The 23,613-nt window shown below is 39.9% G+C and overlaps 1 protein-coding gene and 1 long non-coding RNA gene across 3 annotated transcripts; one reads left to right on the top strand and one right to left on the bottom strand.

Annotated features, from left to right (window-relative positions):
• Positions 1–617: 617 nt before the first annotated feature.
• Positions 618–4,387, bottom strand: LOC129713309 (uncharacterized). The gene is made up of 2 exons (XR_008726207.1): positions 4,110–4,387; positions 618–947 (listed from the first exon to the last, which is right to left on the bottom strand). It is a non-coding gene; the product is annotated as an uncharacterized LOC129713309 (long non-coding RNA).
• LOC129713308 (BCL2/adenovirus E1B 19 kDa protein-interacting protein 3-like) lies at positions 3,735–22,690 on the top strand. Of its 2 annotated transcripts, none has more exons than XM_055662273.1 (6): positions 3,735–3,906; positions 11,071–11,257; positions 13,603–13,684; positions 15,932–16,038; positions 17,514–17,663; positions 22,423–22,690. In XM_055662273.1, the coding sequence occupies exons 1-6, from the start codon at positions 3,753–3,755 to the stop codon at positions 22,490–22,492; spliced, it is 750 nt and encodes a 249-aa protein (XP_055518248.1). In that variant the 5' UTR covers positions 3,735–3,752; the 3' UTR covers positions 22,493–22,690. The 2 variants fall into 2 exon arrangements, with proteins under 2 accessions (XP_055518248.1, XP_055518249.1); XM_055662274.1 differs by lacking the exon at positions 22,423–22,690 and adding an exon at positions 19,092–22,067.
• The last annotated feature ends 923 nt before the right edge of the window (positions 22,691–23,613 follow it).

Genomic DNA, 23,613 nt, shown 5'->3' with positions numbered 1-23,613 from the left:
CATAATTCACAGAATTAGGCCACTTGGCACATCGTCTATTTCGCCATTCAATCAAGGCCGGTCTCGGTCCAGATGCAGGCTCATTCTTGTGCAGTCCCTTTAGGATGGGAACCACAAATAGTGTTAAGCAGCCAAGTACAGAAATCTCAGGCTAGTGGTCAATCGCAACGGATATGAAAACCCATGGAATGTTACCCTTTATCCACAGGGATTAAAATGGCTCACGAAACGGTAGATCTAATAAAGTGCTGAGTAGAGATTCTATGGTTAAATTCAATACTTTCTGCCCTCTAAATGCCAGGAAAGTTAACTTCGTTCAGGAAGAAGTGCACTGGAGAGTCATCAGAAGAATTTGGAGGTTAGAAGACAATACATCAATGTATACAATGGCAATATATTTCCGTTGGCATGGTGTGCAGGGGCATGTTGCCATTCTTGTGTGCCTCTAACCTCATTGATCTTGGTGGTGGAGTTGTGGGATGATGATGATGGGGTTGTGGTCCCTCTGGCTTTGGAGATGGCACACTGCAGCCACGGTGTGCTGATAATGTAAAGGACTTTAATGTTTAGGGTGATTAATTGAACACCTAAGGCAGTGAAATAAAAAAACTCAAACGGTTCAATGGTTCTTTATTGTCACGTATGCACAGTAATATTCTTTTATATAACCACAAATGACAGTCGCCATATTTCGGGGCCGTTTATAAAATCCCCGATCCAGCTACGCCCCAGGCAAGACAGGCTTCCATTCCGGTCGTTATTGGACATCACTGTGCGAAAATAACTAAACGGTTGTCGGTTTTTTTACTGTGTAATGGAGACTCAATATACTGCGTATTAATAAAACTCTTCCATGTATCAAGAATTTCTGATTAAGTGCAGAGGGAGCTCCAAAGTAACGCACCACGCAATCGTTGCCTTCTGATGGGAGGTGTTGTGTCCACTTTCTTTGCCCCGCCCAGGGAAGTTGATAGTGCATGTAAATGAAGGAACATTCATGTAGTGGCGCGATTCAATAGAAATATCATGAGCTAATCCCCGAGATTAGACTCGAACAGTCAGGCTTGTGCTTTACACATACAGCCCAGGATTAGTACAGAAAATATCAACCTATGGAAATGTTTAGGAGGAAGAAAAAAATCGCCAAATCGAGGTCCAATAAAAAAAAAAAACCCACTGAAACCGCGTTGTTAAACACTGCGAACACTAACTCATAAATCTCTTTCTGGCTCTCAAGGCTTCTGGCAGCGGTTGAGTGCAAACGTCACGAGTATCTGCTTGTGTTGAGTCCTATTTGAAACCTGTTCCATCACTTACGGGAATATTTTAAAGCGATCATTATCAATGTGTTTGCACTTTGTGTTTGTCTAGGCTGCTGATAATTCCTTCCATTACACATTTGACATTGCTATTTTGATGTATTATAGTCATTTAACAAATGTCATTTTAAAGGAGAAGGCCACAGCTATTTGTAATACAGTGAAATGCAAGGATAGAAATATTCCTCCTATTTGTATTGGTAATTAGTTTAGCAATATTATGAATGTCATGCTTGCATCTGACTTTGTAATCTCAGTGTTTTAATGAAGGCATAACTTATGTTTGCGGACAAAAGCGAAGTGGGCACATAATGCTTAAACACAAGTGGCACGGTGGCGCAGCGGTAGAGAATTCTCCCTGATCCGTCGAAATCCTTCCGAAGCAGCTTGTTTTCTGTACAAACGCCCAGGCCAATTTTGTGGATTTAAAGAGGCGTATAGTGCGAATTCTGCTGCCCCACGCTCCATTCGCACGCTTGCATATTATGTCGTTGCCCGATCACTTATGTCGTGCTATCAAACAGTAGTCTCATACTTTGGGTTACAGATGACACTGCACGTCTAACTTCCTATGCTTGTCACTATAGAGCTTGCTTGTAGCGGGAAGAAGAAAGGAAGAGGAGGAGTCAGAGGGTTGAGGGGGGAGGTAATTGAGACGAGGACTATTGCAAAGTTTAAGAGGCAATTAGACAGGTACAGGGATATGTCAGATTTAGACGGATATGGGCCAAGTAGGCAAGTGGACGAGTGCAGATGGGACATGTTGGTCGGTGTGGGCGAGTTGGACTGAAGGACCCGTTTCCATACTCAATGACTATATGACTTGTGGGTCGGTTGCCTTTTGCTGTGGAATTAATGGAGCAAACTTGTATTTGATTTGAGCTGCAGATAACAGTTTATAATGAGAAGATTGTCTTTAAAAAGCTTTCAAAGGCTTGCTGCGATTGAATGAACGGTGCAATTTTAGCTGCTTCGTTCATTGCATGAGCTGGTGCCCAAATGTGTGCATTGCTTGCAGTGCTGTAGGCAAAGCTGGGAAAGTACCCACTGCAAGGAACCTTGCATAGACACAAAAATGCTGGTGTAACTCCTAGAGAGAGAGAGAGAGATGGATTTAGCTCTGAGGAGTCTGAAGGAGGGTTTCGCCCCGAAACGTTGCCTATTTCCTCCATTGCCTCACCCGCTGAGTTTCTCCAACACTTTTGCCTACCTTCGATTTTCCAGCATCTACAGTTCTTTCTTAAACTGCTTGTCTCATTCTTGTTTGTTGGAACTAACTGACTGCTTGTCCTCCCATGTAGCCCATTCACACAGCCCTTTATGTACCTCCTGCCCTATTGTGCAGATCCCACTTTGGGCTCATTGGCCATCCTGAAACAAAGATGTAGTGGATGTACATACACCTAGATGGACAGGGATTATAGTGAGATCAGAGAAGGCTTTATATTTTAGATGTAAAGCATGCTTGTCTATTGGTCAGGCCAATGAGTATAAAAATAGGCAAGCTACCCGAAACGTTGCCAATTTCCATCGCTCCATAGATGCTGTCTCACCCGCTGAGTTTCTCCAGCACTTTTGTCTACCTTCGATTTTCCAGCATGTGCAGTTCCTTCTTGAATAGATTTAGCTCTTGGGGCTAAAGGAATCGAAGGATATGTGGTGGTGGGGGGGAGACTGATTTTTCATGACTACATTGAAGGGCGGTGCTGTCTCCGAAGGGCCGAATGGGCTACTTCTGCATCTTTCTTCCATGTTCATAACCAAAGAACTGTTGCCGTCAGGCAGACGGTACAGATCTACAAGGACAAGGACAAATAGACTAAAAAACAGTTTTTACCCCACTGCTATAAAAGCACTAAACGTAGCCGCCAAGGAACGCAGGGGCGATACAGACTAAGGGACTGTGGTAACTGTGGAATCGACAGAAGGATGGAGGGTTGGGTGTGTATGCGTGCTTTGTCCGTGATATTTATTTAGTTGTTTATCTTTAATATTTTACCTTGTATGTATCGTTAGCTTTTAGAAATGTTTGAATGGTGCACTGACTGGCTGACATTTTAAATTTCGTTGTACATGGTTCATGTTACAATGACAATAAAGAAACTATTCTATTCTATTCTATAACCAAAGACCCTATAGCAAAGTGTACACAGTTTTATCTGGGTTGTTGCGGAGTGAGTCGATGGCAGAACGTTCCTGTGGTGAGAGATTGGAGTGAGACAAGGGTTTCGGCCCGAAACGTTGCCTATTTCCTTCGCTCCATAGATGCTGCTGCACCCGCTGAGTTTCTCCAGCTTTTCTGTGTGACCCTATAGCAAAGCTTTGCTATAGGATCCTTGTTCATAGCTCAGCGGGTCAGGCGACGTGGGTCACTCTTGACGTGATGACGCAATCCCCCCCCCCCCCCCCCCCCGGGGCCCGGCCACCCGGCGCATGCGCCGCCGATCCGGCGACAGCAGCTCGAGCGTCGCGGCAGTTGGGGGGCAACATTTCAAACGCCGACGGGGAGTTAACGGCCGCCCGCTCTCCATGGCGGCCGCGACATCACCATCGCCACCGCCGCCCATCGAGGAGACGCCTCTGAACGGTGAGTGGAAGGAGGACGCGGGGTCTTGACCCGAAGCGTCACCTATTCCTTCTGTCCCTGACCCTCTCTCTCTACAGGCGCTGAGTTTGTTTGTGCCCATAATAAGTAAACCAGCATCTGCAGACAGTTCCCTCCTTTGCAGGAGGGGACAACAACACTTGAGTGTAGTAACAAGCCGCAACGGGAGAGATTGTAGGACTGACCTGCAGCGGGCAGGCGACCGGTCGAATGTCCCTGCTTATGCACCTTTCTTCCATCGGTTTCCAACCCAGCGGCGGGCTCACAAGCACCGACTCGTCTCCCATTGGAAACGCGGTCTCTCTCCCCCCCGGGTCCACGACAACAACAGTAACAGGGCGGGACCTTGCTGGACAGGAAGTGACGTCGGGCGATCGACACAGCCACGGGCCAATCGCACGCCGCCGATCTTACGTCATGCCGCGGCGCTGGCAGCGACCGACCAATGGGAGGCGGCGGAGGGCGGGACTTGGGGGCTACCTGCTGGAGCAACAACAGTGGAGCAAATGGTGGTCACAGCTTGGGAGGGTGGTGGTTGATTACTGCGCAAACACCTCATCAGTGGTTATCTCGCGGTATGGAAGAATATACTGCCAATGTCCCCCCCCCACCCCCCCAATCCAAATGGTGGCCACTGTGGCAACTACTCTCTCAGCAGGAAGATTGTTCCCGATGTTAGGGAAGTCCAGGACAAGGGGTCACAGCTTAAGGATAAAGGGGAAATCCTTTAAAACCGAGATGAGAAGAACTTTTTTCACGCAGAGAGTGGTGAATCTCTGGAACTCTCTGCCACAGAGGGTAGTTGAGGCCAGTTCATTGGCTATATTTAAGAGGGAGTTAGATGTGGCCCTTGTGGCTAAGGGGATCAGGGGGTTATGGAGAGAAGGCAGGTACGGGATACTGAGTTGAATGATCAGCCATGATCATATTGAATGGCGGTGCAGGCTCGAAGGGCCGAATGGCCTACTCCTGCACCTAATTTCTATGTTTCTATGTTTCTCTCCTCATCCAAACAGTCGCCATAGCTCAGGGGTACAATGCCAATTGCCTCCCCTCATCCAAATGGTGGCCACACCATTGCAGTTACACAAGACGTTGGCAAGGCTAATAGAGTATTGTGTTCAGTCTGGGCACCATGTTGTTATCAAATTTGAGACGGCTCACCTGAGAAACAGCTGCGGGCAAGTGGTGGCCACAGCTCAGGGGCACTGTGGCAATTGTTCCCCCCTCCTCATCCCTGATCCAAATGGTGGTCACAGCCCTGGTCCACTGTCCCCATCCTCATCAGAATGGTGGCCACTGTGGTAGTTGGCCCCTCTTCATCCAAATGGTGGTCACAACTCAATGGCACAGTGGCAATTGTTCCCTTCCTAATCCTGTCTATTTACCAAATGCTGTCTGGATTATAGGGTATTAGCTACAAGAACAGGTTGGATAAACTTGGATTGTTTTCTGTGGAGCATGGGAGGCCAAGGGGTGACCTGTTAAATTTGTGAGATGCATGGACAATGTTAGACAACCATTTTCTCCAGGTGGAAATGCCAAAAACGAGAGAACATAGCTTTAAGCTGAGAGGGGCAATGAGATGTGCGGAGCAAGATCTTTACACATAGTGGTGGATGCCTGGAACACCCTGCCAGGAGTGGGGAGTGGACAGATACAACAGTGGCATTTAAGAAGTTTTTAGAAAGGCACATGGCTATGGAGAGAAAGGAGGGATATGGTACACATGCAGACACCAGAGATTAGTTTGGCATCATGTTTGACAGCCATTTTGGGCTGAAGGGACTGTTCCTGTCCTGTACTGTTCTATGTCCAGTCATTTTTTTCTGTACCCTCCTCCCCTGCCACATTGGCAATTTATCTCATTATAATTTGTTGTGCACATATTCCTTGGCTTTATCCGTGACTCCAGTGATCACCATATTTTGTTGGGAAAAACTGTGTTGGTGACTTTGCACCTTATTTTACCCTTTCTTTTCAAATGCTGACCGCTAAATCTAGCATACAGCAAGCGGGACAGGCAACATCTCTGGGGAGAAGGAATGGGTCTCGACCCGGTCACCCATTCCTTCTCTCCAGAGATGCCGCCTGACCCGCTGAGTTTTTCCAGCATTTTATCTGTGTCTATCTTCAGTTTAAACCAGCATCTGCAGTTTCTTCCTACACAGTTAAATAGCCCAGTTCTGCATTTAATATATTATTAAACTGCCAAATTGTTTCTTTAAATATGTTTCCTTTTCTGTCAAGCTTCTGTTTGTGCTCCAGATGATATGATTCCTCCTTTCTGAAGGCTCTGCTGTCGTGTCTACTATGTGCACAAAATTACTATATGACACAGGAGCAGAATTAGGCCATTTGGCCCATCGAGTCTGCTCCACAAGAGCAGTTACAACACGTTTATTGCCTCATTTCAACCCTTTTATTGCCTGTTTTGTTTTCCATCAGCCATGCTGGTGTTGGAAAATATACATTCATTATTCGGCTGATAAGTTTGGTATTATCTAATAAAATATCTAATAACCATAATAAAGAACTAGTTAGCCCAAACACCTTGTCTGTGATCTGTTAACAGCACAGACTGGAGAAGTGCAGTGTTGGCTAAACTATAGAATGACGTATTTATTTTTAGAAAGGCATAATATCCATGTTCTATCTCCTGTACATATGCTCTTATCTCATAAGTTTAGTTTAAATAAGAATATAATTTGAAGCCATAGACACACAGACTGAGTTTTGTAGTATTTATTTGCTATTTGGAGTAAACAAAAAAAGTCCTACTTGCTGTGCAAGCTGTGATTACACTTGGGGGAAGAAAACATTTGGATGAAAGTGAGTGGCATTCTTGGGGAATTCTAAAACTGCTTAAGGAAGGAAAAGGAAGCAATGACGTTTGGGTCAATGTTCACCAAATTCGTATGCTGGTTAAATGTAACTTTTACAATAGATTACATGGAGGAGAAAAGTCATGATTTTTGAACAATAATGAGAAATATTTGCATTTTGAGTAATTACAAGTTCTTGAAACAAGAAAAACGTGTATCAATTTTTTAAAAGGATTGACACAGCTTTGCTTTTACCCTTGAAATTTTGTTTTTTAATATTTGTAAATTTGCCAAACTGGGTCTGAATTGAGGAAAACCACCCAGTTTTTTTTTGGAAACAGTTTACATTAGTTTATGTTTGTTTCTTTCTTAATTGGGAACTCCATTAATATATTTTTCATCCGTGTTTAACATTTTCACTTGTTTGGAGCTTGTTTTCATTAAAACAGGTGACAAATGCAAACTTTCTTTTAAGGGTTTTTTTGTGACATCATCCAAGTTATAAATATAATTTAATTCAGTGCTTTGGTAGTGGTAGGAATGTGGTGGGTAGCAGATGGATGACGTAGAAATGGGGTGAGAATGGTGGGAGCAGTAGGAATAGAGTGAGAAGCAAGAGGGGTCAGTAGGAATGGTGGAAGCATTAGGAGTGTGGTTGAAAATGTGGGGACAGTAGGGATGAGGTGGAAAACAGGTGAAAACAGTAGAATTGTGATGGGAAGCAGGTGAGAAGTAGGAATGGAATGGAAAACAGGTGAGTGAAGTGGAATGTAGGTGGGAGGCGAATATTTTTTAAACTCGTTAAAAAAACTTGTTAATCAAGTAAAACCTTAAATATATTGTTAATCAAGTAGAAAATAAAAGGTGCCTGGCAGTAATAGAGACATCTATGCTTCCCTCAAATTTGAGTGGGAACGGGTCTGGGATGTGTAGTGGTCTCGTGCATGGAATTTACATAATGTTTAGCATATATATGAATATATGCTTCTTCAAAACAAGACACAAAGCATTTCTTTTGCATCATGTGACTTTGACCTGTGACTATATTTAGCCATTTTTTAATGTTTTAATTCTATTTTTAGAAAGTCTCCCAACCTGACACAGTAAATTATATAAAAGTTGACAACAGAGAGCATAATGTTGAACCTGTGTCAGAATTAAATGTGGAAAATGAAAACTAAGATAATCTCCAATAAATCTCCACATCTGGCTGCGCTTCGAGTCTGTCTACGTCTAAAAGACAGAAATAGGTTCAATTTCAGCTAATAACCAGTGTAGTTAACGCGAATGAAAACAACTGACCAGAAAGAGGAGATGCACAGTGAATGGAAGCAGCAGTCTTTAGCATAGAAATAAGCACACTAAATTCTGAGTAATCTAGCAGATGGTAGTGTGATCCAGTTTGTTTTTCAGGTCTTATAAGATTATACATTATATTTAAACAAAACCCAGCCACCTCTGTGCAATGAGATGCAATTCCTCTCAAATCTTGTTGTAGATAAATATTTTATTAATGTGTAAAATACAATGAATACTTTGTTATTAAATTACTTTAAAATCTACTTGTATAAATATCATCTTGTATTTCCAAACTGATGTTAATGTTAAAATGGTTATCAAGCAATGGTATCTTAATCTATACATGTAATTGCATTTTAAAACACCACTACACTTGCAAATGAGAAACTTGTTCACTTGGCCGGGATTGGAATCCTGGATACATAATGTGTCTCTCTGCAATTTGTTTTAGTTTTGAGACTTTTGTTACCCATCACTGTTGTTGTGTGCCGTCTGTTTTGGAGTCACTCCAATTTCCTTAACATTTTAGAAAGTTGGCCTAAAATGTTGCTTTCATCCACACCACATGTCTCCGTTGAATGACATGTCAGTGAGGACCGGATTAATGGAATTTCCTAGCTCGAGCTTTCAGTTCTGATAGACCTGAGAATTGATTATATCTGCTGTATTCTTCTTAGATTTCTAAAGAGAGAGCATCATTTAAAATAAAGCCTGCTAGCTGAAATTTTCATTGTTTGTTCAAATGTATTAAAAAAACGTATAGATTCCTAATTGACATAATGAATGAATGTAAATAAGAGCCAGCATTGGTTCTTTCAAGAAATTAACGTTACAGTTTGATTTTTAGATGTATTTTAAATAAGTTCACTTCAAATGAAAACCAATCATTACTTTAATTCAATTCTTTAATTCCATTCTATTTCAAATGTTATCTATGGAAAAATCAACTTGTTTGGACCATAAGGACTAACTTGCAGTTCAGGTAGAGCAGTGATCAACCAGAAATCCTGACATTGTACCAATACCACCAATTAATCAGAATTTTGTGCTTTGCTCCAGCGTTAACGGAAGTCCTTCAGCCCATCACGTTTATGCTGGTTCCCATAAGAGTCCAATTTCCCAGGGAAGATCCATGTGGTTGCATGGAGAATATACAAACACCACACAGATGGCAGTGGGCATTAGAGTTGAATTTGGGTTTCTGGATCAGTAATAGCTGTACTACCTGCGGCACCACTGTGCCATCTCGATGCAGGCTGCAATGACGCAAGTAGACTTGTGGCAATATGAGGTTTTCAGATTTATAATATAAAACAACCTAAATATTAATGTAAGGGTTGTATGTGGGAATTTAACTACTCACTCGCCTAATTTAGTGAATGTTGGCTATTGAAATGTCTCTTAACGTTGATTGGTTCCACGATTCACAGTACACTACCAATCGACGTGAGAGTGCAATGAATGTTGGGGAAGGTGTTATGGGATTATCAAATAACCAGAATAGATTTTTACACACACTATCTGAAATACAAGCTAGTCTTGTAGCACCAGTCTGTGTTGTTGCAAAACAGCTGGTGTGGAACATTTTGTTCTCCTGTGGCTGGGAAGATTACAGAGTAAAGCCAGTTCTGAGTTCAGATCACGTGCAGATTAGTATTCTGAAAAATAATTGAAATATGTACACAGTCCTCTATTAGCTTACAGCTTAAATGTCACGTGTTACAGAAGTATTTCAGCTTCACTGTTTTTAAACTGATATGATGTGTCTTTAACTGAATAGCGTCTCTTTATTTATTGGATATTCTCAGTGCTTTTACCATGGAAAGGCAACCAGTCTTTTTTTATACATGTTTTTCATTACGGTGCATGTTAAAATAGCTGCCCTATTACCTTAGCTGGAGGAACTTTTTCATATGAATTGGTTGACGATGTTGACAGAGTTATGTTCATGTGTGGATACATTGAAATCACCCCAGGCATGATTAAATTGTGCTGTGGTTTATATTGAGGATACAAAATTAGCAGTCTATCCAATTTAAACAGCAGTCTCATTCACGGAACAGACTCCAAATGTCATGCTTGCCAGTAAGATCTCTGTTTCCTTTGCACTTTCTGTTTTTTTTTGTAGCCACCTCCAGCTCTACAATGTTACATAATTCTGGCCTTTTATTCAACGATGTAATAATTCTACCTTTTTGTTACTTCTCGCCAACAGTCTGCGTTTTAAGAATTCCCTTCCTAAACCTCGCCACATCTTTACCTTATTAACATTGCCTTTAAAATAAATTTGCTTTTCACTGAGTTTCTTGTAATCTCCCCAACATTTCCTGATGTGCTTTGGTAACAGCTTTAATTTGATAACTGATCTGTGAAGGAACTTGGGACATGTAGCTTATTTTGTTGGTGCTATTTAGACAAACGTCATTGAGATTTATCGTGAAGAAGCAACATGCTTGTCATCCCTAAAACCTGAGCAAGATCAGAGATTGGATTATGGGAGTACAGATGCTAAATAGGAAGCTGACATTTGGCTACATCTGTAAGGCTCTTGTCATTCCCTCCAGGTTTAAATTCAGTGAGCGACTGAAGTGTTTACTGTGCTGTCACAAAGGAATTTGCACATTCCTATTAACTAATCTTGCCCGACAGCTGGAAAAGGAAACTGTATGCACAAATGCAAGAGATTTAATTATTAGTAGGAATGTATAGATCAATGTTTATTACTTGTACAACATAACAAAGGCTATGTTCTGTGGGGAGTTGGAAGAGGTCTTGGGAATGGAAAGATATTACACTCAATATATGTGTTGGAAATGATGAAATTTGCAAAGGATGAGGTGTACAGAAAGATGCCCTTACTCACTGCTAAATATCCCAATGAAAATTGCTGCCTAGTTTTTGCAGATAAAATGCATCTACTGGATAATAACAGAATAAATATAGCATTTAAGCTTCAACAAAGAAGAAAGCAGACAAAAGAAGTGCAATTTAGGTTTATCCTTGTTTTCTTTAATTGCTTTAGGTTCTTGGGTGGAGTTGCACATAAAGAACAATGGGAATGGGAATGACAGTGGCTCCGGACGAAATGGAGGGTTGGAGCATGTGCCCTCATCGTCCTCCATCCATGATGAAGACATGGAAAAAATACTTCTGGATGCTCAGCATGAATCTGGTCAGAGTAGTTCGCGGGGAAGCTCCCACTCTGACAGGTAAAGAATTGAAAATCAATATAACGTTTACAGAAACAGCACTCTACCATGAGTCAGGAGTTTGAAATTGTCATATGTAACTAAAACGGAACAATAAAATCTTGTAGCAGCATAACAGGTCTGTAAACATAGTACTCAGTGATAGTACAATAAAGAAAACAGTTCAATAAATTAAAAATAACCCCAATATTAATGCAAAACAAAAGCCAACAAAAAGAATACATTTTAGGACTATGTGTTTAACTCAGAATTACGTCCTGTGTGTTGCCATGCTGCTGCAGATTTTATACTTGTAAATCTTTTAATTGAGGCACTATTTGTTCATCTTGTTGTTTTCTTTGGGTTTTGGACAAAAATAACTCTTGCATGGATTTACTACATTGCCTATTGACCATTTGGAAGATAGCAGTAAATATCTTTGTGGTTCTACGTTCCACACCCTTCTAATTTTATGCCCTTCAGTTATTTATTTTGGGATGGATTCAACTATACACTTTTCGCTATTGACTCAACAAGGAATGACCTCATTTTCTTTGTGCTCAGAAACTGCTCACTACCACCACCACAATATCACACATCTCTACCAACCAAATGCTTTGGGTGGTTCACATCTTTGATACCACCATCTTCTACGGTCGTGTATGTCTCCTGAGTTGGATGGTAATATAGAAAAAAACATTGCTTCATATATTTTGATTGTAACGAGTTGAAGGTTATAGAGTTCACGGCACAGATATGGGCATCTCAGCCTACCTCATCCAGGTTGACTGTGATGCAGAGCTGCACTATTCTTATTTGAGTTAGACCTGTGCAGGTTTCCAATGCGAGTACCTGTCCAAATGTCTTTAACACATTGTAATTGTCCCTGCATCCACTACTTCCTCGGGCAGCATATTCCACATATTTGCTACCATCTGCGGGATAAACCTACCCTCTTAAGTTTCCAGGCTCCTCTAACCTGTGAAAAAATGTTTTGATTATCCTCATGATTTTATTAAGCTCTATCATGTCACTCCCATCAGCCTCCTTCTTTCAAGTGAGAATAAATCCATTTCATTTATTTTTATAAATCATGTTCGGTATAAAATTGAGTTGTAAAGGATAATTCTAATGTTTATTAAAACCAAATACTTGTCTTAGAAGTGTACATTATGTTGCCTTTTAATGAAAAAATCCAGACCAATCCCCTTTAATATGTTGATCATACTGTTTTATTGGTTGAGATTTTTTTTATCGCTACTGCACAAAAAATTGCAAACTGGTGATGATTTTATGGAGTTATTATTCACACTAGTTCAGGAACATCACTGAAATTTGCTATACGTGACCTTTTGGCTGTTATGCGGTTTTGCGTAAAAATTGTTTGAGGTTTCGTCTTACTCCTTTCACTAAAGAAACTTTCTTTAGTGTGAAATCCATCCTCCGCAGGCCTTTTTGTTATTTTTATGCAAGATTAGTTTGATTAAACAAATCCAAGACTTTTTCACTGGTCATGTTGTGTTGGATATGTCACCAATTTGCCTCAATTATGCATGCTCAAAATGTATTTATTCCATTTATGTGATGACACAGGTATTACCTTATGCCAAATTATATTTTGTGCAGAGTGGCATGTACATTCATGCTAATCTGAATGCAGCTGGCCTATTACCATCAATATCCCACTCAAGTATTCAATAAACATCCAGTTCTGTTGTTGTGCATTGCCGTCTTTTTATAGTTCAAGATCACTTAGCACTTCTCTGAAATCCAAATGTCAACATGTGCATTCATAACTCTTTATTGGTTTCTTAGACTTTACCCTATTAGTTTCAACTGTGATGAGAAAATAAACTAATGTTGTTACTCTGGAGTTTTCGAGCAGCATTATTCATTTTCTTAGTGTATCATTTCTATCATGGGATGGATTTCTTTATCTGTAATACTGATTCTACAAAAATGATCAGCAGACTGAAGATACTATGCTTTCAGTTAGAGAAGCTACAGTTTGAAATTGTATAAAGTCTAGGAATTTTCTTTTGTAACTGGTCTAATATGCAATAGCTATGTTTGAGCTATTTAGACACACAACCAGCCAGGGAATGGCGGTGATTTAGACCTTGTGCAGGCAGGTATGCCATTTAAAATTGGCATTGTATTGGTACAGGCATAGTGGGCTGAAATGTTTCTTCCTTTGCTGCTCCTATCCTATGGGATACATATCCCTTTTGTTACGTTGGGGATATGCATCAATTTGTTACATTTGGTTTCCCATCTATGGGCACATTTTGGGCATTTTAAACAAACCTTTTTGCATGTCGTCTTTTATTTTCATTTGAGTTAATTGTTTCTGTTCAATTTTCCAGTCAATCTCGACCCCAAACACCTCAGATGACTCAAGCAGTTTTCGAAGTAGAGCCGCAAGGTAGCAGAGACAACAGTTCTCAGGTAATTTGATCTGGTCTAGGGTTAACTGCATTGTCAACAATGATTTGTGCTAAAATGTCATAAAATATGTCATAAAATGTCCTAGGTTACTTTAAACTATCTTTAGACAAATGTTAGCACCAATCCACATAGCAACATTGAGATAGGTGCTCAAATAGTCAGATATGTTTTGAAGAGTGGTTGAAAAGTTTTAGGAAAGAGCACACTGAATAAGAAGGACAAGGAAGCTGAAAGAAAACTTACTGGTTGTGGAGCAAATGCATCAGGGATATGGAAGAGGTTATGCTTGTGCAAGAGGTCGGAATTGGAGAGCACAGTTGTAGAATGAGCGGAGGTTGCAGAGATATTGAGAAGCAAAACCACCAAAAGATGCAGGCTTTAAAAGTGGCCTAGAGCCCAGTGAGAGCCATAAAGCATCACAGTTGTGGGTGTGCAGGATTTGGTATGCGTTAGATTATATATGGTAATGTTTTAGATGCGGGAGACACAGTGGCGCAGACGTAGAGTTGCTGCCTTACATCGCCAGAGACCCAGATTTGATCCTGAATAAGGGTGCTGTCCGTATGGAGCTTGTATGTTCTCCCCGTGACATGCATGGGTTTACTCTGAGATCTCCAGTTTCCTCCCACATTCCAAAGACGTAGAGGTTTGTAGGTCCATTGACTCATCCCTATTGTGTGTAGAGTTATTGTGCGGAGATCAGTCAGCCCACAGTCGTCCACACATCTTTGGGAAGTGATGTAGAAAGAAACTGAACCATTTTTGGAAGAAACTGATCACATCTCTGTTCCCCAATTATTTCCCCGTACACATTCTGGCAAAACGAAGAATGATCTTTTTGTGTACCAATTTATAGAAGAGAATGATCTTGTGTACATTAATTCAAAAACTCTGCAGTTGTTTAATTCTCCTGCTGATGACACTGTCTCCTCTGAGGGTGCGGTGTCCCTCTGTAGCTGCTTATCATCTAATACCAGAGGCTGATATTTAAAGGTTACTGTCAAGTCATGGAGTCAGAGCGATTGTCATAGAGGGGCAAATGGGTTGTTCAGCTCACTGAGTCTGCCCCAACACTAATCTCATTTAGAAAATTCTCCCCACATCCTCCTCAACTGAGACAGCACGGTGGCGCAGTGGCACAGTTAGTACCTTATAGTGCTAGAGCCCAGGTTCGGTCCTGACTACGGGTGCTGTCTCTACGGAGTTTGTACCAAAGATGGTTCGTACTTTCTCCCCGTGACCGTGTGTGTTTTCTCCAGGAGTTATGGTTTCCACCCACATTTCAAAGACGTACAGGTTTGTAGGTTAATTGGCTTCAGATTTTTTTTTTTAATTTTCCCTAGTGTGTAGGATAGTGCTAGTGTACAGGGATCGCTGGTTGGCGCAGGCTCGGTGGGCCGAAGGCTAGTTTCCACGCTGTATCTCTAATGTCTAAATTAAACTAAACTCCTCAGATTCTACCACTCACCTACACACTCGGGACATTTTAATTAACCTACCAACCCACATGTGTTTGGTATGTGGAAGAAAACCCAAGCACCCAGGGGAAACCCATATCACCACAGGGAGACAGTGCAAGCTCCACACAAGTAGCACCCAAAGTCAGAATCAAACCTGGGTTTGTAGTACTGAGAGGCAACACTACCACTTGTACCAGTTTTATTTCCTTTTAAAGGGATTTTAATTGACCTTCAGGATTTTGGTAAAAAGTGTTGTCACCTTTTACTTTGTCCAAATAAAATAAGGCAATTTGGTTATTTAAAAAAAGTTGCTGAATGGATTGGAAGTCGCAAATAAACACGAATATAAGGTCTAAATAATTAATTGAATTCTCGCTCTTTCGCTCCATATTTCCACACTGGAAGAGACGGGTAGATGTTGTTACTAGGCCTTTCTCAAGTTTAGTCAAGCCTGTTTTCTTATCAGTATTTTATTAAAGTGTAGAGGCACAAGAAACTGCAGATGCTGGAATTTAACATAGAACACAAAGTGCTGGAATAACTCGGCGGGTCAGTCATCATCTCAAGAGGTTATGGATAGGCAATGTTTTGGGTCGGGACCCTTCTTCAGACATTAAAATATAATGACTTGAATTTTTTCAGAGAAATGGTATGCAAGTCAACCTGCATAAGACACAACAAGTTCAGAATAATCACCAATGCTTGCACATATCAGGAGATCTTGAACTTGCAAACAGTAATTTAGCATTTTATGGACTTTCTGTTAATTTCTGGGTTTTCTGTTTAGTCTGAAGATGACAGTTTGGAACGAGAACAAGAGGAGGAAATTATGATGAAGAGAAGTGCTGAATGGATCTCCGACTGGTCAAGTCGACCTGAAAACATTCCTCCAAAGTGAGTTGAGAATATTAGTTGAGAAGAAAATGCCCTGTACAGTTGTATCTTGCGTCGGTGCCATGGAGGTATACATTTCACATTTATAACTAAAGGTCTGCTAGTCATGTATAATATCTGTAGCGTATTGAAAAATTTGATGATCATTGGAAGATAAACCGTTGATTGTGATTGTAATTTCACCCCCTTAGTCCAGGGAGCTGCCCCTGTTCACACTGGAAGGGATTTATATTTTTGTGGCAATGCCTGCCCCAGTTCATACATGGTCAGAATGCTTTCTGATCTGCTCTCTCATCTCCTTCCCTGCATTAGGCACCAAAATAAATTGCAGAATCTCTATTAAACTGCTGTGAAAATGAGACAATCAATCTTAGTATATGTGTATGTTAAGTATGTAATGTCCAAATGCCACTCTATATCAAAATACTAGCAGAAGTCTGAATCCCACTTCACTTGCTGTTTGTGTTGATGTCCGATAGATTTTAAATTTAGAAGAAAACCTGTAGGGATCCAACCATAGCTGAACCAGCTGCTGAATGTGCATCTAATCCTACAAATCCTCAGATGCTGTATTTCCTATTTTAGCAGCACCATTATTGAAATGTGCTTAACAAAACCTAAGTGCTTCCAGAATGACTTTAATCTGCCTAAATATTCTGTGCGTTGATTGCATTTTGAGAAAAGAACAGTACATTGCAAAAACTCATACAAGTTTGGATGTTATCATGCTCTACAATTAGAAAGCGCATTTCTCCCTAATGGACAACGTCTTACAAATCCATTTTTGTTTGTAAAACCTAAAAGCGAGGATATTATCAGTGCACAAATATGCTACTTAATTAATTCCAGCTCCCTTAATGGCATGGTGAAACACAAAGGTGCATCTGTAAATCCCAGCAATGCAATAGGGTCTACTCATTCCACAACCAAAATCTCGTAGCCGGCGATTCAATGTATGCATCAAAGATTGTTGCTAGTATTTTGTAATGAAGTAACATTTGAATGTTACATACTTAACATACCCATACAATGGAGAAAAATGTTGACCTGTTCATCTGAAATAAAAGTGTGACTTTCAATCCATAACGGCCTGTATTAAACTTCCTGGAGAAGAAAAAGTATACTCTGTGCGCTCACCACCTGCTTCAAGTAATAAAGAAAACCAAGTTGTAGTATTACAAAGCTTTACACACCAGGAGGAAGATCAATCTAATATTTTTTCTGCCATTTTTTTGCATTAGAATTTCCTCTATCATCCCAAGAGTTGCTTTTTATTTGTTTTTCCCATTTGCTACAATTGCTGCAAAATGTACTGAAATTTCAGAGTAGCTAACTACCTGAAATAAGTCCTCGTGTTCTATAAGAGAAATCTGGTTATCATAGAAATTGGTTGTATTGGTTTGAGAGATCTGAGATCATGCGTAATGCAAATTATTCTTGGATGAAATTCTTAATATTTCCCCTCTCTCCTCCAGGGAATTTCATTTCAAACATCCTAAGCGTTCGGTCACACTCAGCATGAGAAAGACTGCGGCAATGAAGAAAGGAGGAGTATTTTCTGCTGAATTTCTGAAGATCCTCTTTCCCTCCCTCCTTCTGTCACATATTCTGGCTCTGGGTCTAGGGTAAGTGTAGTAATCAGAAGAAAAAGAATCAGCACCTCATTGAAGAGCAAGTTGACCTGTAATACTAACTATTTCTTCTTCAAATGATCCCAGGTTGCAACACATTGATAAACTTGGTGATTTTAGAATTTGTATCAAATACTTCAACTCAACTAAAGACTCTTACATTTGTAGTGAAGCCTCCTTGAAAAATAGTTGATAAATAACACAATAAATTACTAAAATATAAATACAAAAATTGCTTCTTGCTTTGATTTACTGAATAATAAAACCCTGCAGTTGCCAGTTGCATTTCTTCAGTGTTGCTGTTATCTGCTGCTTCATACTACCATTCTGCCCCATTTAAAAAATAATTTCACTATTTTCCACAACACTTGTTTATTGGTGCTGCTGTTTGTGTGCATGTTCTTTTCAGTCTGAATTAAACTTAGAGAACATTTCTGCTTTATAGCTGTTTTCAGTATGAAGTGCTGCTCCAATCTTCTGTGTTTTCACCTTTGTGTTTCCAGAGATTTCCACCTATGAGGTGGGGGGAATTATTTTTTTTGCATTCCTTCAAATGATTTTACCAATTACCTCAAATCTATGCGTCCTGATTATTTTCCTTTGCAAAAGGATAGAAAGATCATTCTATGACCCTCGCAATGTGCTTACAACCTTTGATTATATCTCTCTTCTCGGCCTTCGTTGCTCAAAAAAAAGCAACCACAGTTTATCTAATAGAAAAGCTTACATTCTTAGCAACATCCTTGCAAACATTCTCTGCACATTCTCCAGTGCAAATGCATCATTCCTGTAACGAGATTTATGCTGAGCATTCAAACTGGTCTTAACCATCTCTCTTTGGACAGTCTGCCTGGAGTTGTGATTGATTGCAGTTACAGATTTATAACTCTTCTCATCCCATTGAAATATTACCGAGTTTCAGTGGGGCACCTTCACATCTTTGGCACATATTTTATGTCCATATCTCTGTCCATATTTACTTTAGCTGTTTGGAATTTTTATTTCTTAAAGAATAAAACATTTGTATACCGGAGAATCTTCAGGCTTCTGACTTTGGCAAGTCCTTCTTTAAAATGACAGATGTACATATTTCAATTGTATGAAAAGCAGATATTCAGGTGCGAGATTAAGTGTATGGAGGAAATCTGAATTTATTGCTGAATAAGTATTGTTCAAGAGCTTGGGTACTAAATTGTTAAATGCCAAAGTTAATGGCTGCATGAACTAAAGAAAGAACAGCTCTGTCCATGTTAAGATTGGCCTAAGTCTTAATTACAAACGACGCTTGTGTGGAGATGAAAAGTTATGCTTCCATTTATAATTTAACATAGCAAGTTAAATTTTAAAATGGCATTTTCTTTGTGCGAGTGAGAATTTGGTAGGGAGAAACGTAGTTTCCTAACCTGAACCCTTCTGTTTTAGGATCTACATTGGGAAAAGACTGACAACCTCCTCATCCAGCACCTTCTGAGCCTGATTCAGATTTAAACATGACCTGTGAAATTGTGTGGCTGTTCCATCAGTACATTTGAATTGGAAGAAGACAAATAACCATCACAAGCACAAGACATCCCATCTCATTACATGTTTCCTTTGTTACTTCGTAGAAAATGCTTGCTTGAGCACTAACTGGACTTCCCTCTCTTGCACTCAACTTTAACTTGTGAGTCAAGCCGTATACCATATGACAGCAGCCCTAATATGCTTTACTGGTTTGCATCAGCGTGAAGTAGGTTCACCAGCAAACACCATCGAGATCTGTTCAATACATCTTATAGTGCAGCCGTTTAGAATAGATTATGAATTAGCAAAACTTATGCAGAGCACAAGTACAGTACAGTACAAGCACAGTAGCACTGAACCTTAAACTGCAGTCTCATGTTTAGGATGTACAATCTTTCTGGCAACAGCTCAATACTTGAACTAACAAACCAACATATTATGTTACTGTTGGAATTATTCTATGTAGATTTGCCATTTGATTGTAGCAATTGTCATTATATTCTTCGAGAATATGCGTATTCTCTCACCTTGCCATAAATCACTGCTTTCTTCACGTTCTCTGCTATTACATGCTTGATGCTAACTAGGGGAGCAGCCACGCAATTTGGCTTTGACTCTACTGATCAAAGCAGCGTTTTTTGGTTTCTAATGCTTTGCTGAATTCTCGGGCTTATCGCAATTTTTATTCAAAAATAATTTTTATCCCTGACTATTGATAGCATCTCTCTAACTCAAGTACACTTTATTGAACCTTGCTGAATTTCATCCTAATCCTACTTGATGTTTCCTAGCAGGGCTCATATGGGAAAGACATACGAGCCGATTCTCTCCCTTTAGATCTTATTGCCAGCAATAACAGCCCAGCTAAGGTTTAGTAAGTCAGCCTAGAATAGTGATTGCACCTATAAATGAAGGAGCCAAATTCTGAACTATCATGACAGGTAGAAAGCAGAAAGTTTGCAATTTTTCTGAGGTCAATTGTGTGTATCTTGGGCTATAAATTCTGATTTTCAATGGTCTGTTGCATTTTATTGCATTAACCTGCCATATCATGGTTGTTTTAGCCTCCCCCCAGTACTTTAAAATGAAGTATATAGTTCTGGGAACTAATATGATTAAAAGTAACTGTCCTAATATAACCTTTCAAAGTTTTTCGCAATTGTTTGTTTTGACCTTATGCACCAGTTTTCAGCTTCTGTTTGGCTAATGTTTAGAGTGAAATTTTAGATGTGGGCTTGTCATGTGTGGAACATGGATTTAATTTAGCTAATTCTGTTGGGAATAGAACGTAATTTTTTTCTTGGCTATAAGAATTGTGTCCTATGTAAGTTAAGGCAATCTCAGCCCAGTTCTCGAAGTGTCGACACTTGTTGCACCAAATTGTCCTCAAGCCATCGCTGATTCGCAGTGCAGCTTAGAATTGCCACCTGCTGGCAGGTTTGAGAAATAGAGGAACATCACTGTATCGGGGAAACGCGTTGAGGTTGTAACAGCGGTAAAGATGTTAGTTCTGCTCGGTGTTGCATTCTAACTAATTCTGGTCATTGACTGAGGTTGTCTGATGTTTCATTCTACAGCATGATTACCCCTACATATAATACCCTTCTCTCATCAAAGCTCTTTCAACTAACATGACTTTCTAAGCAAAGAATTTAGAGGATATTAACCAGGACGTTTGGAAATAGATTTTTGTAAAGTTTTTGAAACACAAGAAGTAAAATTTAAAATTAAAGTGAATTTCCTTAAATTCTCCTGAGATTGTACAAATACCAGTACAACACTGGTGTATGCCACGTTTTGGTGAATTATACCTTGAAGAGGAATCCTTGTTTTAAGAATATATTGGTTGGAAATGAACATTGCTTGCTTTGCAGGGAAACAGTATCCTTGTCATAACGCTATCTGTCAAAGTCGTTCCATGCAGTTTTAAAATGTATCCTGTTTTCCTTCCATTCCAACTTTTGGGATTTTTTTTTAAATCCTTTCATTTGGAGGACATGGTGATATACTAGAAAATTGCTCTTTTATTTCATGACAACATTACAAATGTTAAATTCTCTCAAAAGTTATTTGAATGCAGTTTTTAATATCAAAACAGAAGCTCAGGATCTATTTAAACAATCTTTCATTTGCAGAGATTTAAAATGATGAATGAAGTAATGTCACAAATTGATCACAAAACACAATTCACAAAGTAAAGGGTGGTGAGTTTTCTGCTTGGGGGGTTCACCAGAGCACTGGGGAGGGGTCCTGTCTGAAACAGTTTGTCTTTCTCTCCTGCAGATATTTCAATGTGCAATAAAAAGATTCATTTTGTGCACTACACCATAAATTGTTTATCTACATTTATTAAAATTGGGGCTGAAATTTGTATGGGTGAGTTGACTGCACGCATTGAAAATGTTGCTGGCATATATTTTCATTGGGAGGAGTTGCCAAGGAGGAACAGTCCTCATTTAAAATTGCACTTTGATGTATTGGAGGGAACCTAGCTTTACAAGGTTGAATTAATTCCCCATATCTCCCAATCAATAAATAAAGTAGAAATGACCACACGTTGATCCTTAACATAACAAATATTTGTCTGGCCCAATCCTCTGAAAAGTACAGCTATTTAATTGTTGATAAAAAGTATACCTGCATATTGCACATTATCGCGTTAAGACTGCAGTAGCCAACATGTCAATCTTTTTAATGAAAAAAGCAACAAGAAATTTTCTTTGATTTTTATTTTTGAATTGGGGGCAGGTTTTCAAAAATGAATCCGTTGAATTTAACTGAGCCAAAGTGATTATCAACATCTGACATTTATCTAAGTAGCACTTTGTATTATGTATTCTGATTAATGTAAAATTAATATCATAACTTTTTTTGCCATTAAACATATAAATATAAGCCTGTCTTTTTTGTCTTTCTGAAGGTTCGCCAAAGGAAGGTCTGTGGTCCTTTTAAAAAATAATAATATTGTATATAACGCAGTTAACAGTAAATGGCTAAGCTGCAGATGGAGAATTAAAGGGCTGTAGGAATTGAAGGCGAATTAAAGTAGTAGACTGATGGAGAGGAGGAAGAAAATTATTTGAGACGGCATTAGCAGTTTCGGAGTGACATTACAAGGTGGTGGGTGCTATATTTAAGGAGTTTTAGAAGCAGATTGGGCTGTTGGAAAGCATTTGATTGAACAGCAAACAATTTAATTTCTTTCTTCATGTACTTTGTACTTCATGTTCTTCGTAATTCCTGTTCCTAGGTTTGAAGAAGTATATCAACCCGCAATATCACCTCTTCCTTTTCTCAAGAGATACTGCCTGACCCGCTGAGTTACTCCAGCATTTTGTGTCCATCTTCGGTGTAAACCAGCATCTGCAGTTCCTTCCTGCAAATAGCGTGTTCAGAAACTGTTTTAATGAATGGAAAAGCAAAACCTTTGAGTAAAACTGCAACTTCTGATAAAAGAAAGATAATTTCCCCAGAAAAAAATGCAGCAGGTTATATGCAAAAAATGTGCCTATTTGTGATGAACCAAGAAATGTGTCAATTAATGTAGTAATAACAAAGAAACTGCCCAATTAGCTTACAATTTCAAATTCAGGAAGTCCTCAGGTTATGACAGGGTGCAAAATCAGGGTGAAATAAATCCAAAGAGTGCATGGGAGAGATCACAGATAACAGATGTGACAGGAGAGCGAGCAGACATAAGAAGAGTGGCCGCCAGCCCGCGTCAGTGAGTGAGCTAGTGAGTGCTCAGCGCTCCCAGTTCAGCTTGGCTCGTCCCAGGCCCCGATTATCGCACCTCGTCGGCGGTGGGGCGGGGTGGAGTGATGGGGAGAGAAGGCACATGGAAACACCCTATTCCCACTCCTCAGCAGAAAATCCACCCCATCGGTATCCCAAATACCCTTCCGAGTGTGCTTGTTAATGGGACGCTCGTAACCCTGCGAGAGTTTGTACTGAAGTGGCCTATCTCACATGGGGTATGTTAAATACTTTTAACTCTGATAATTGTCCTTTCCAGGCAAATAGTTTCTGCTTTGAGCACTTAACCTAAAAGTCTAGAAATCTTTTTGCTCCAACTTTCGCAAGAATGTACAGTATTTGTGTGTGGGAAAACCTTTTTCTCGCCAGTTCAGTTAGTATCATACCGTGTCTTTAACAGCATAGCATTCCGAGCCTTAGCTTGGATTATGCACTGATGTTCTGGTGTTGGTTACAGTCTTTGATCAAAATTCACAGAAGGCTAGCCGCTGGGTTTAGTATTTCAGTCAGGCTCTATCCTCTGTTAAATTAACCTGTGTGATAGGATTCCTCGATGGACAAAATGGCTGAGTGCAACACCAATGCTTAAGATTGTCAATACTCAAGGAGAAGTTATAGATTTTGTTTGAATGGTCACTTCATAAGCCAGTCAATAAAAAGAGTATTATCCATAAGCTCCTGAAGT

Source organism: Leucoraja erinacea, chromosome 35, assembly GCF_028641065.1.
Source record: "Leucoraja erinacea ecotype New England chromosome 35, Leri_hhj_1, whole genome shotgun sequence".
Taxonomy (NCBI): Eukaryota; Metazoa; Chordata; class Chondrichthyes; order Rajiformes; family Rajidae; genus Leucoraja; species Leucoraja erinaceus.
Note: the sequence above shows the minus strand (reverse complement) of the source record. Positions and strands in the feature narration are given on the sequence as shown.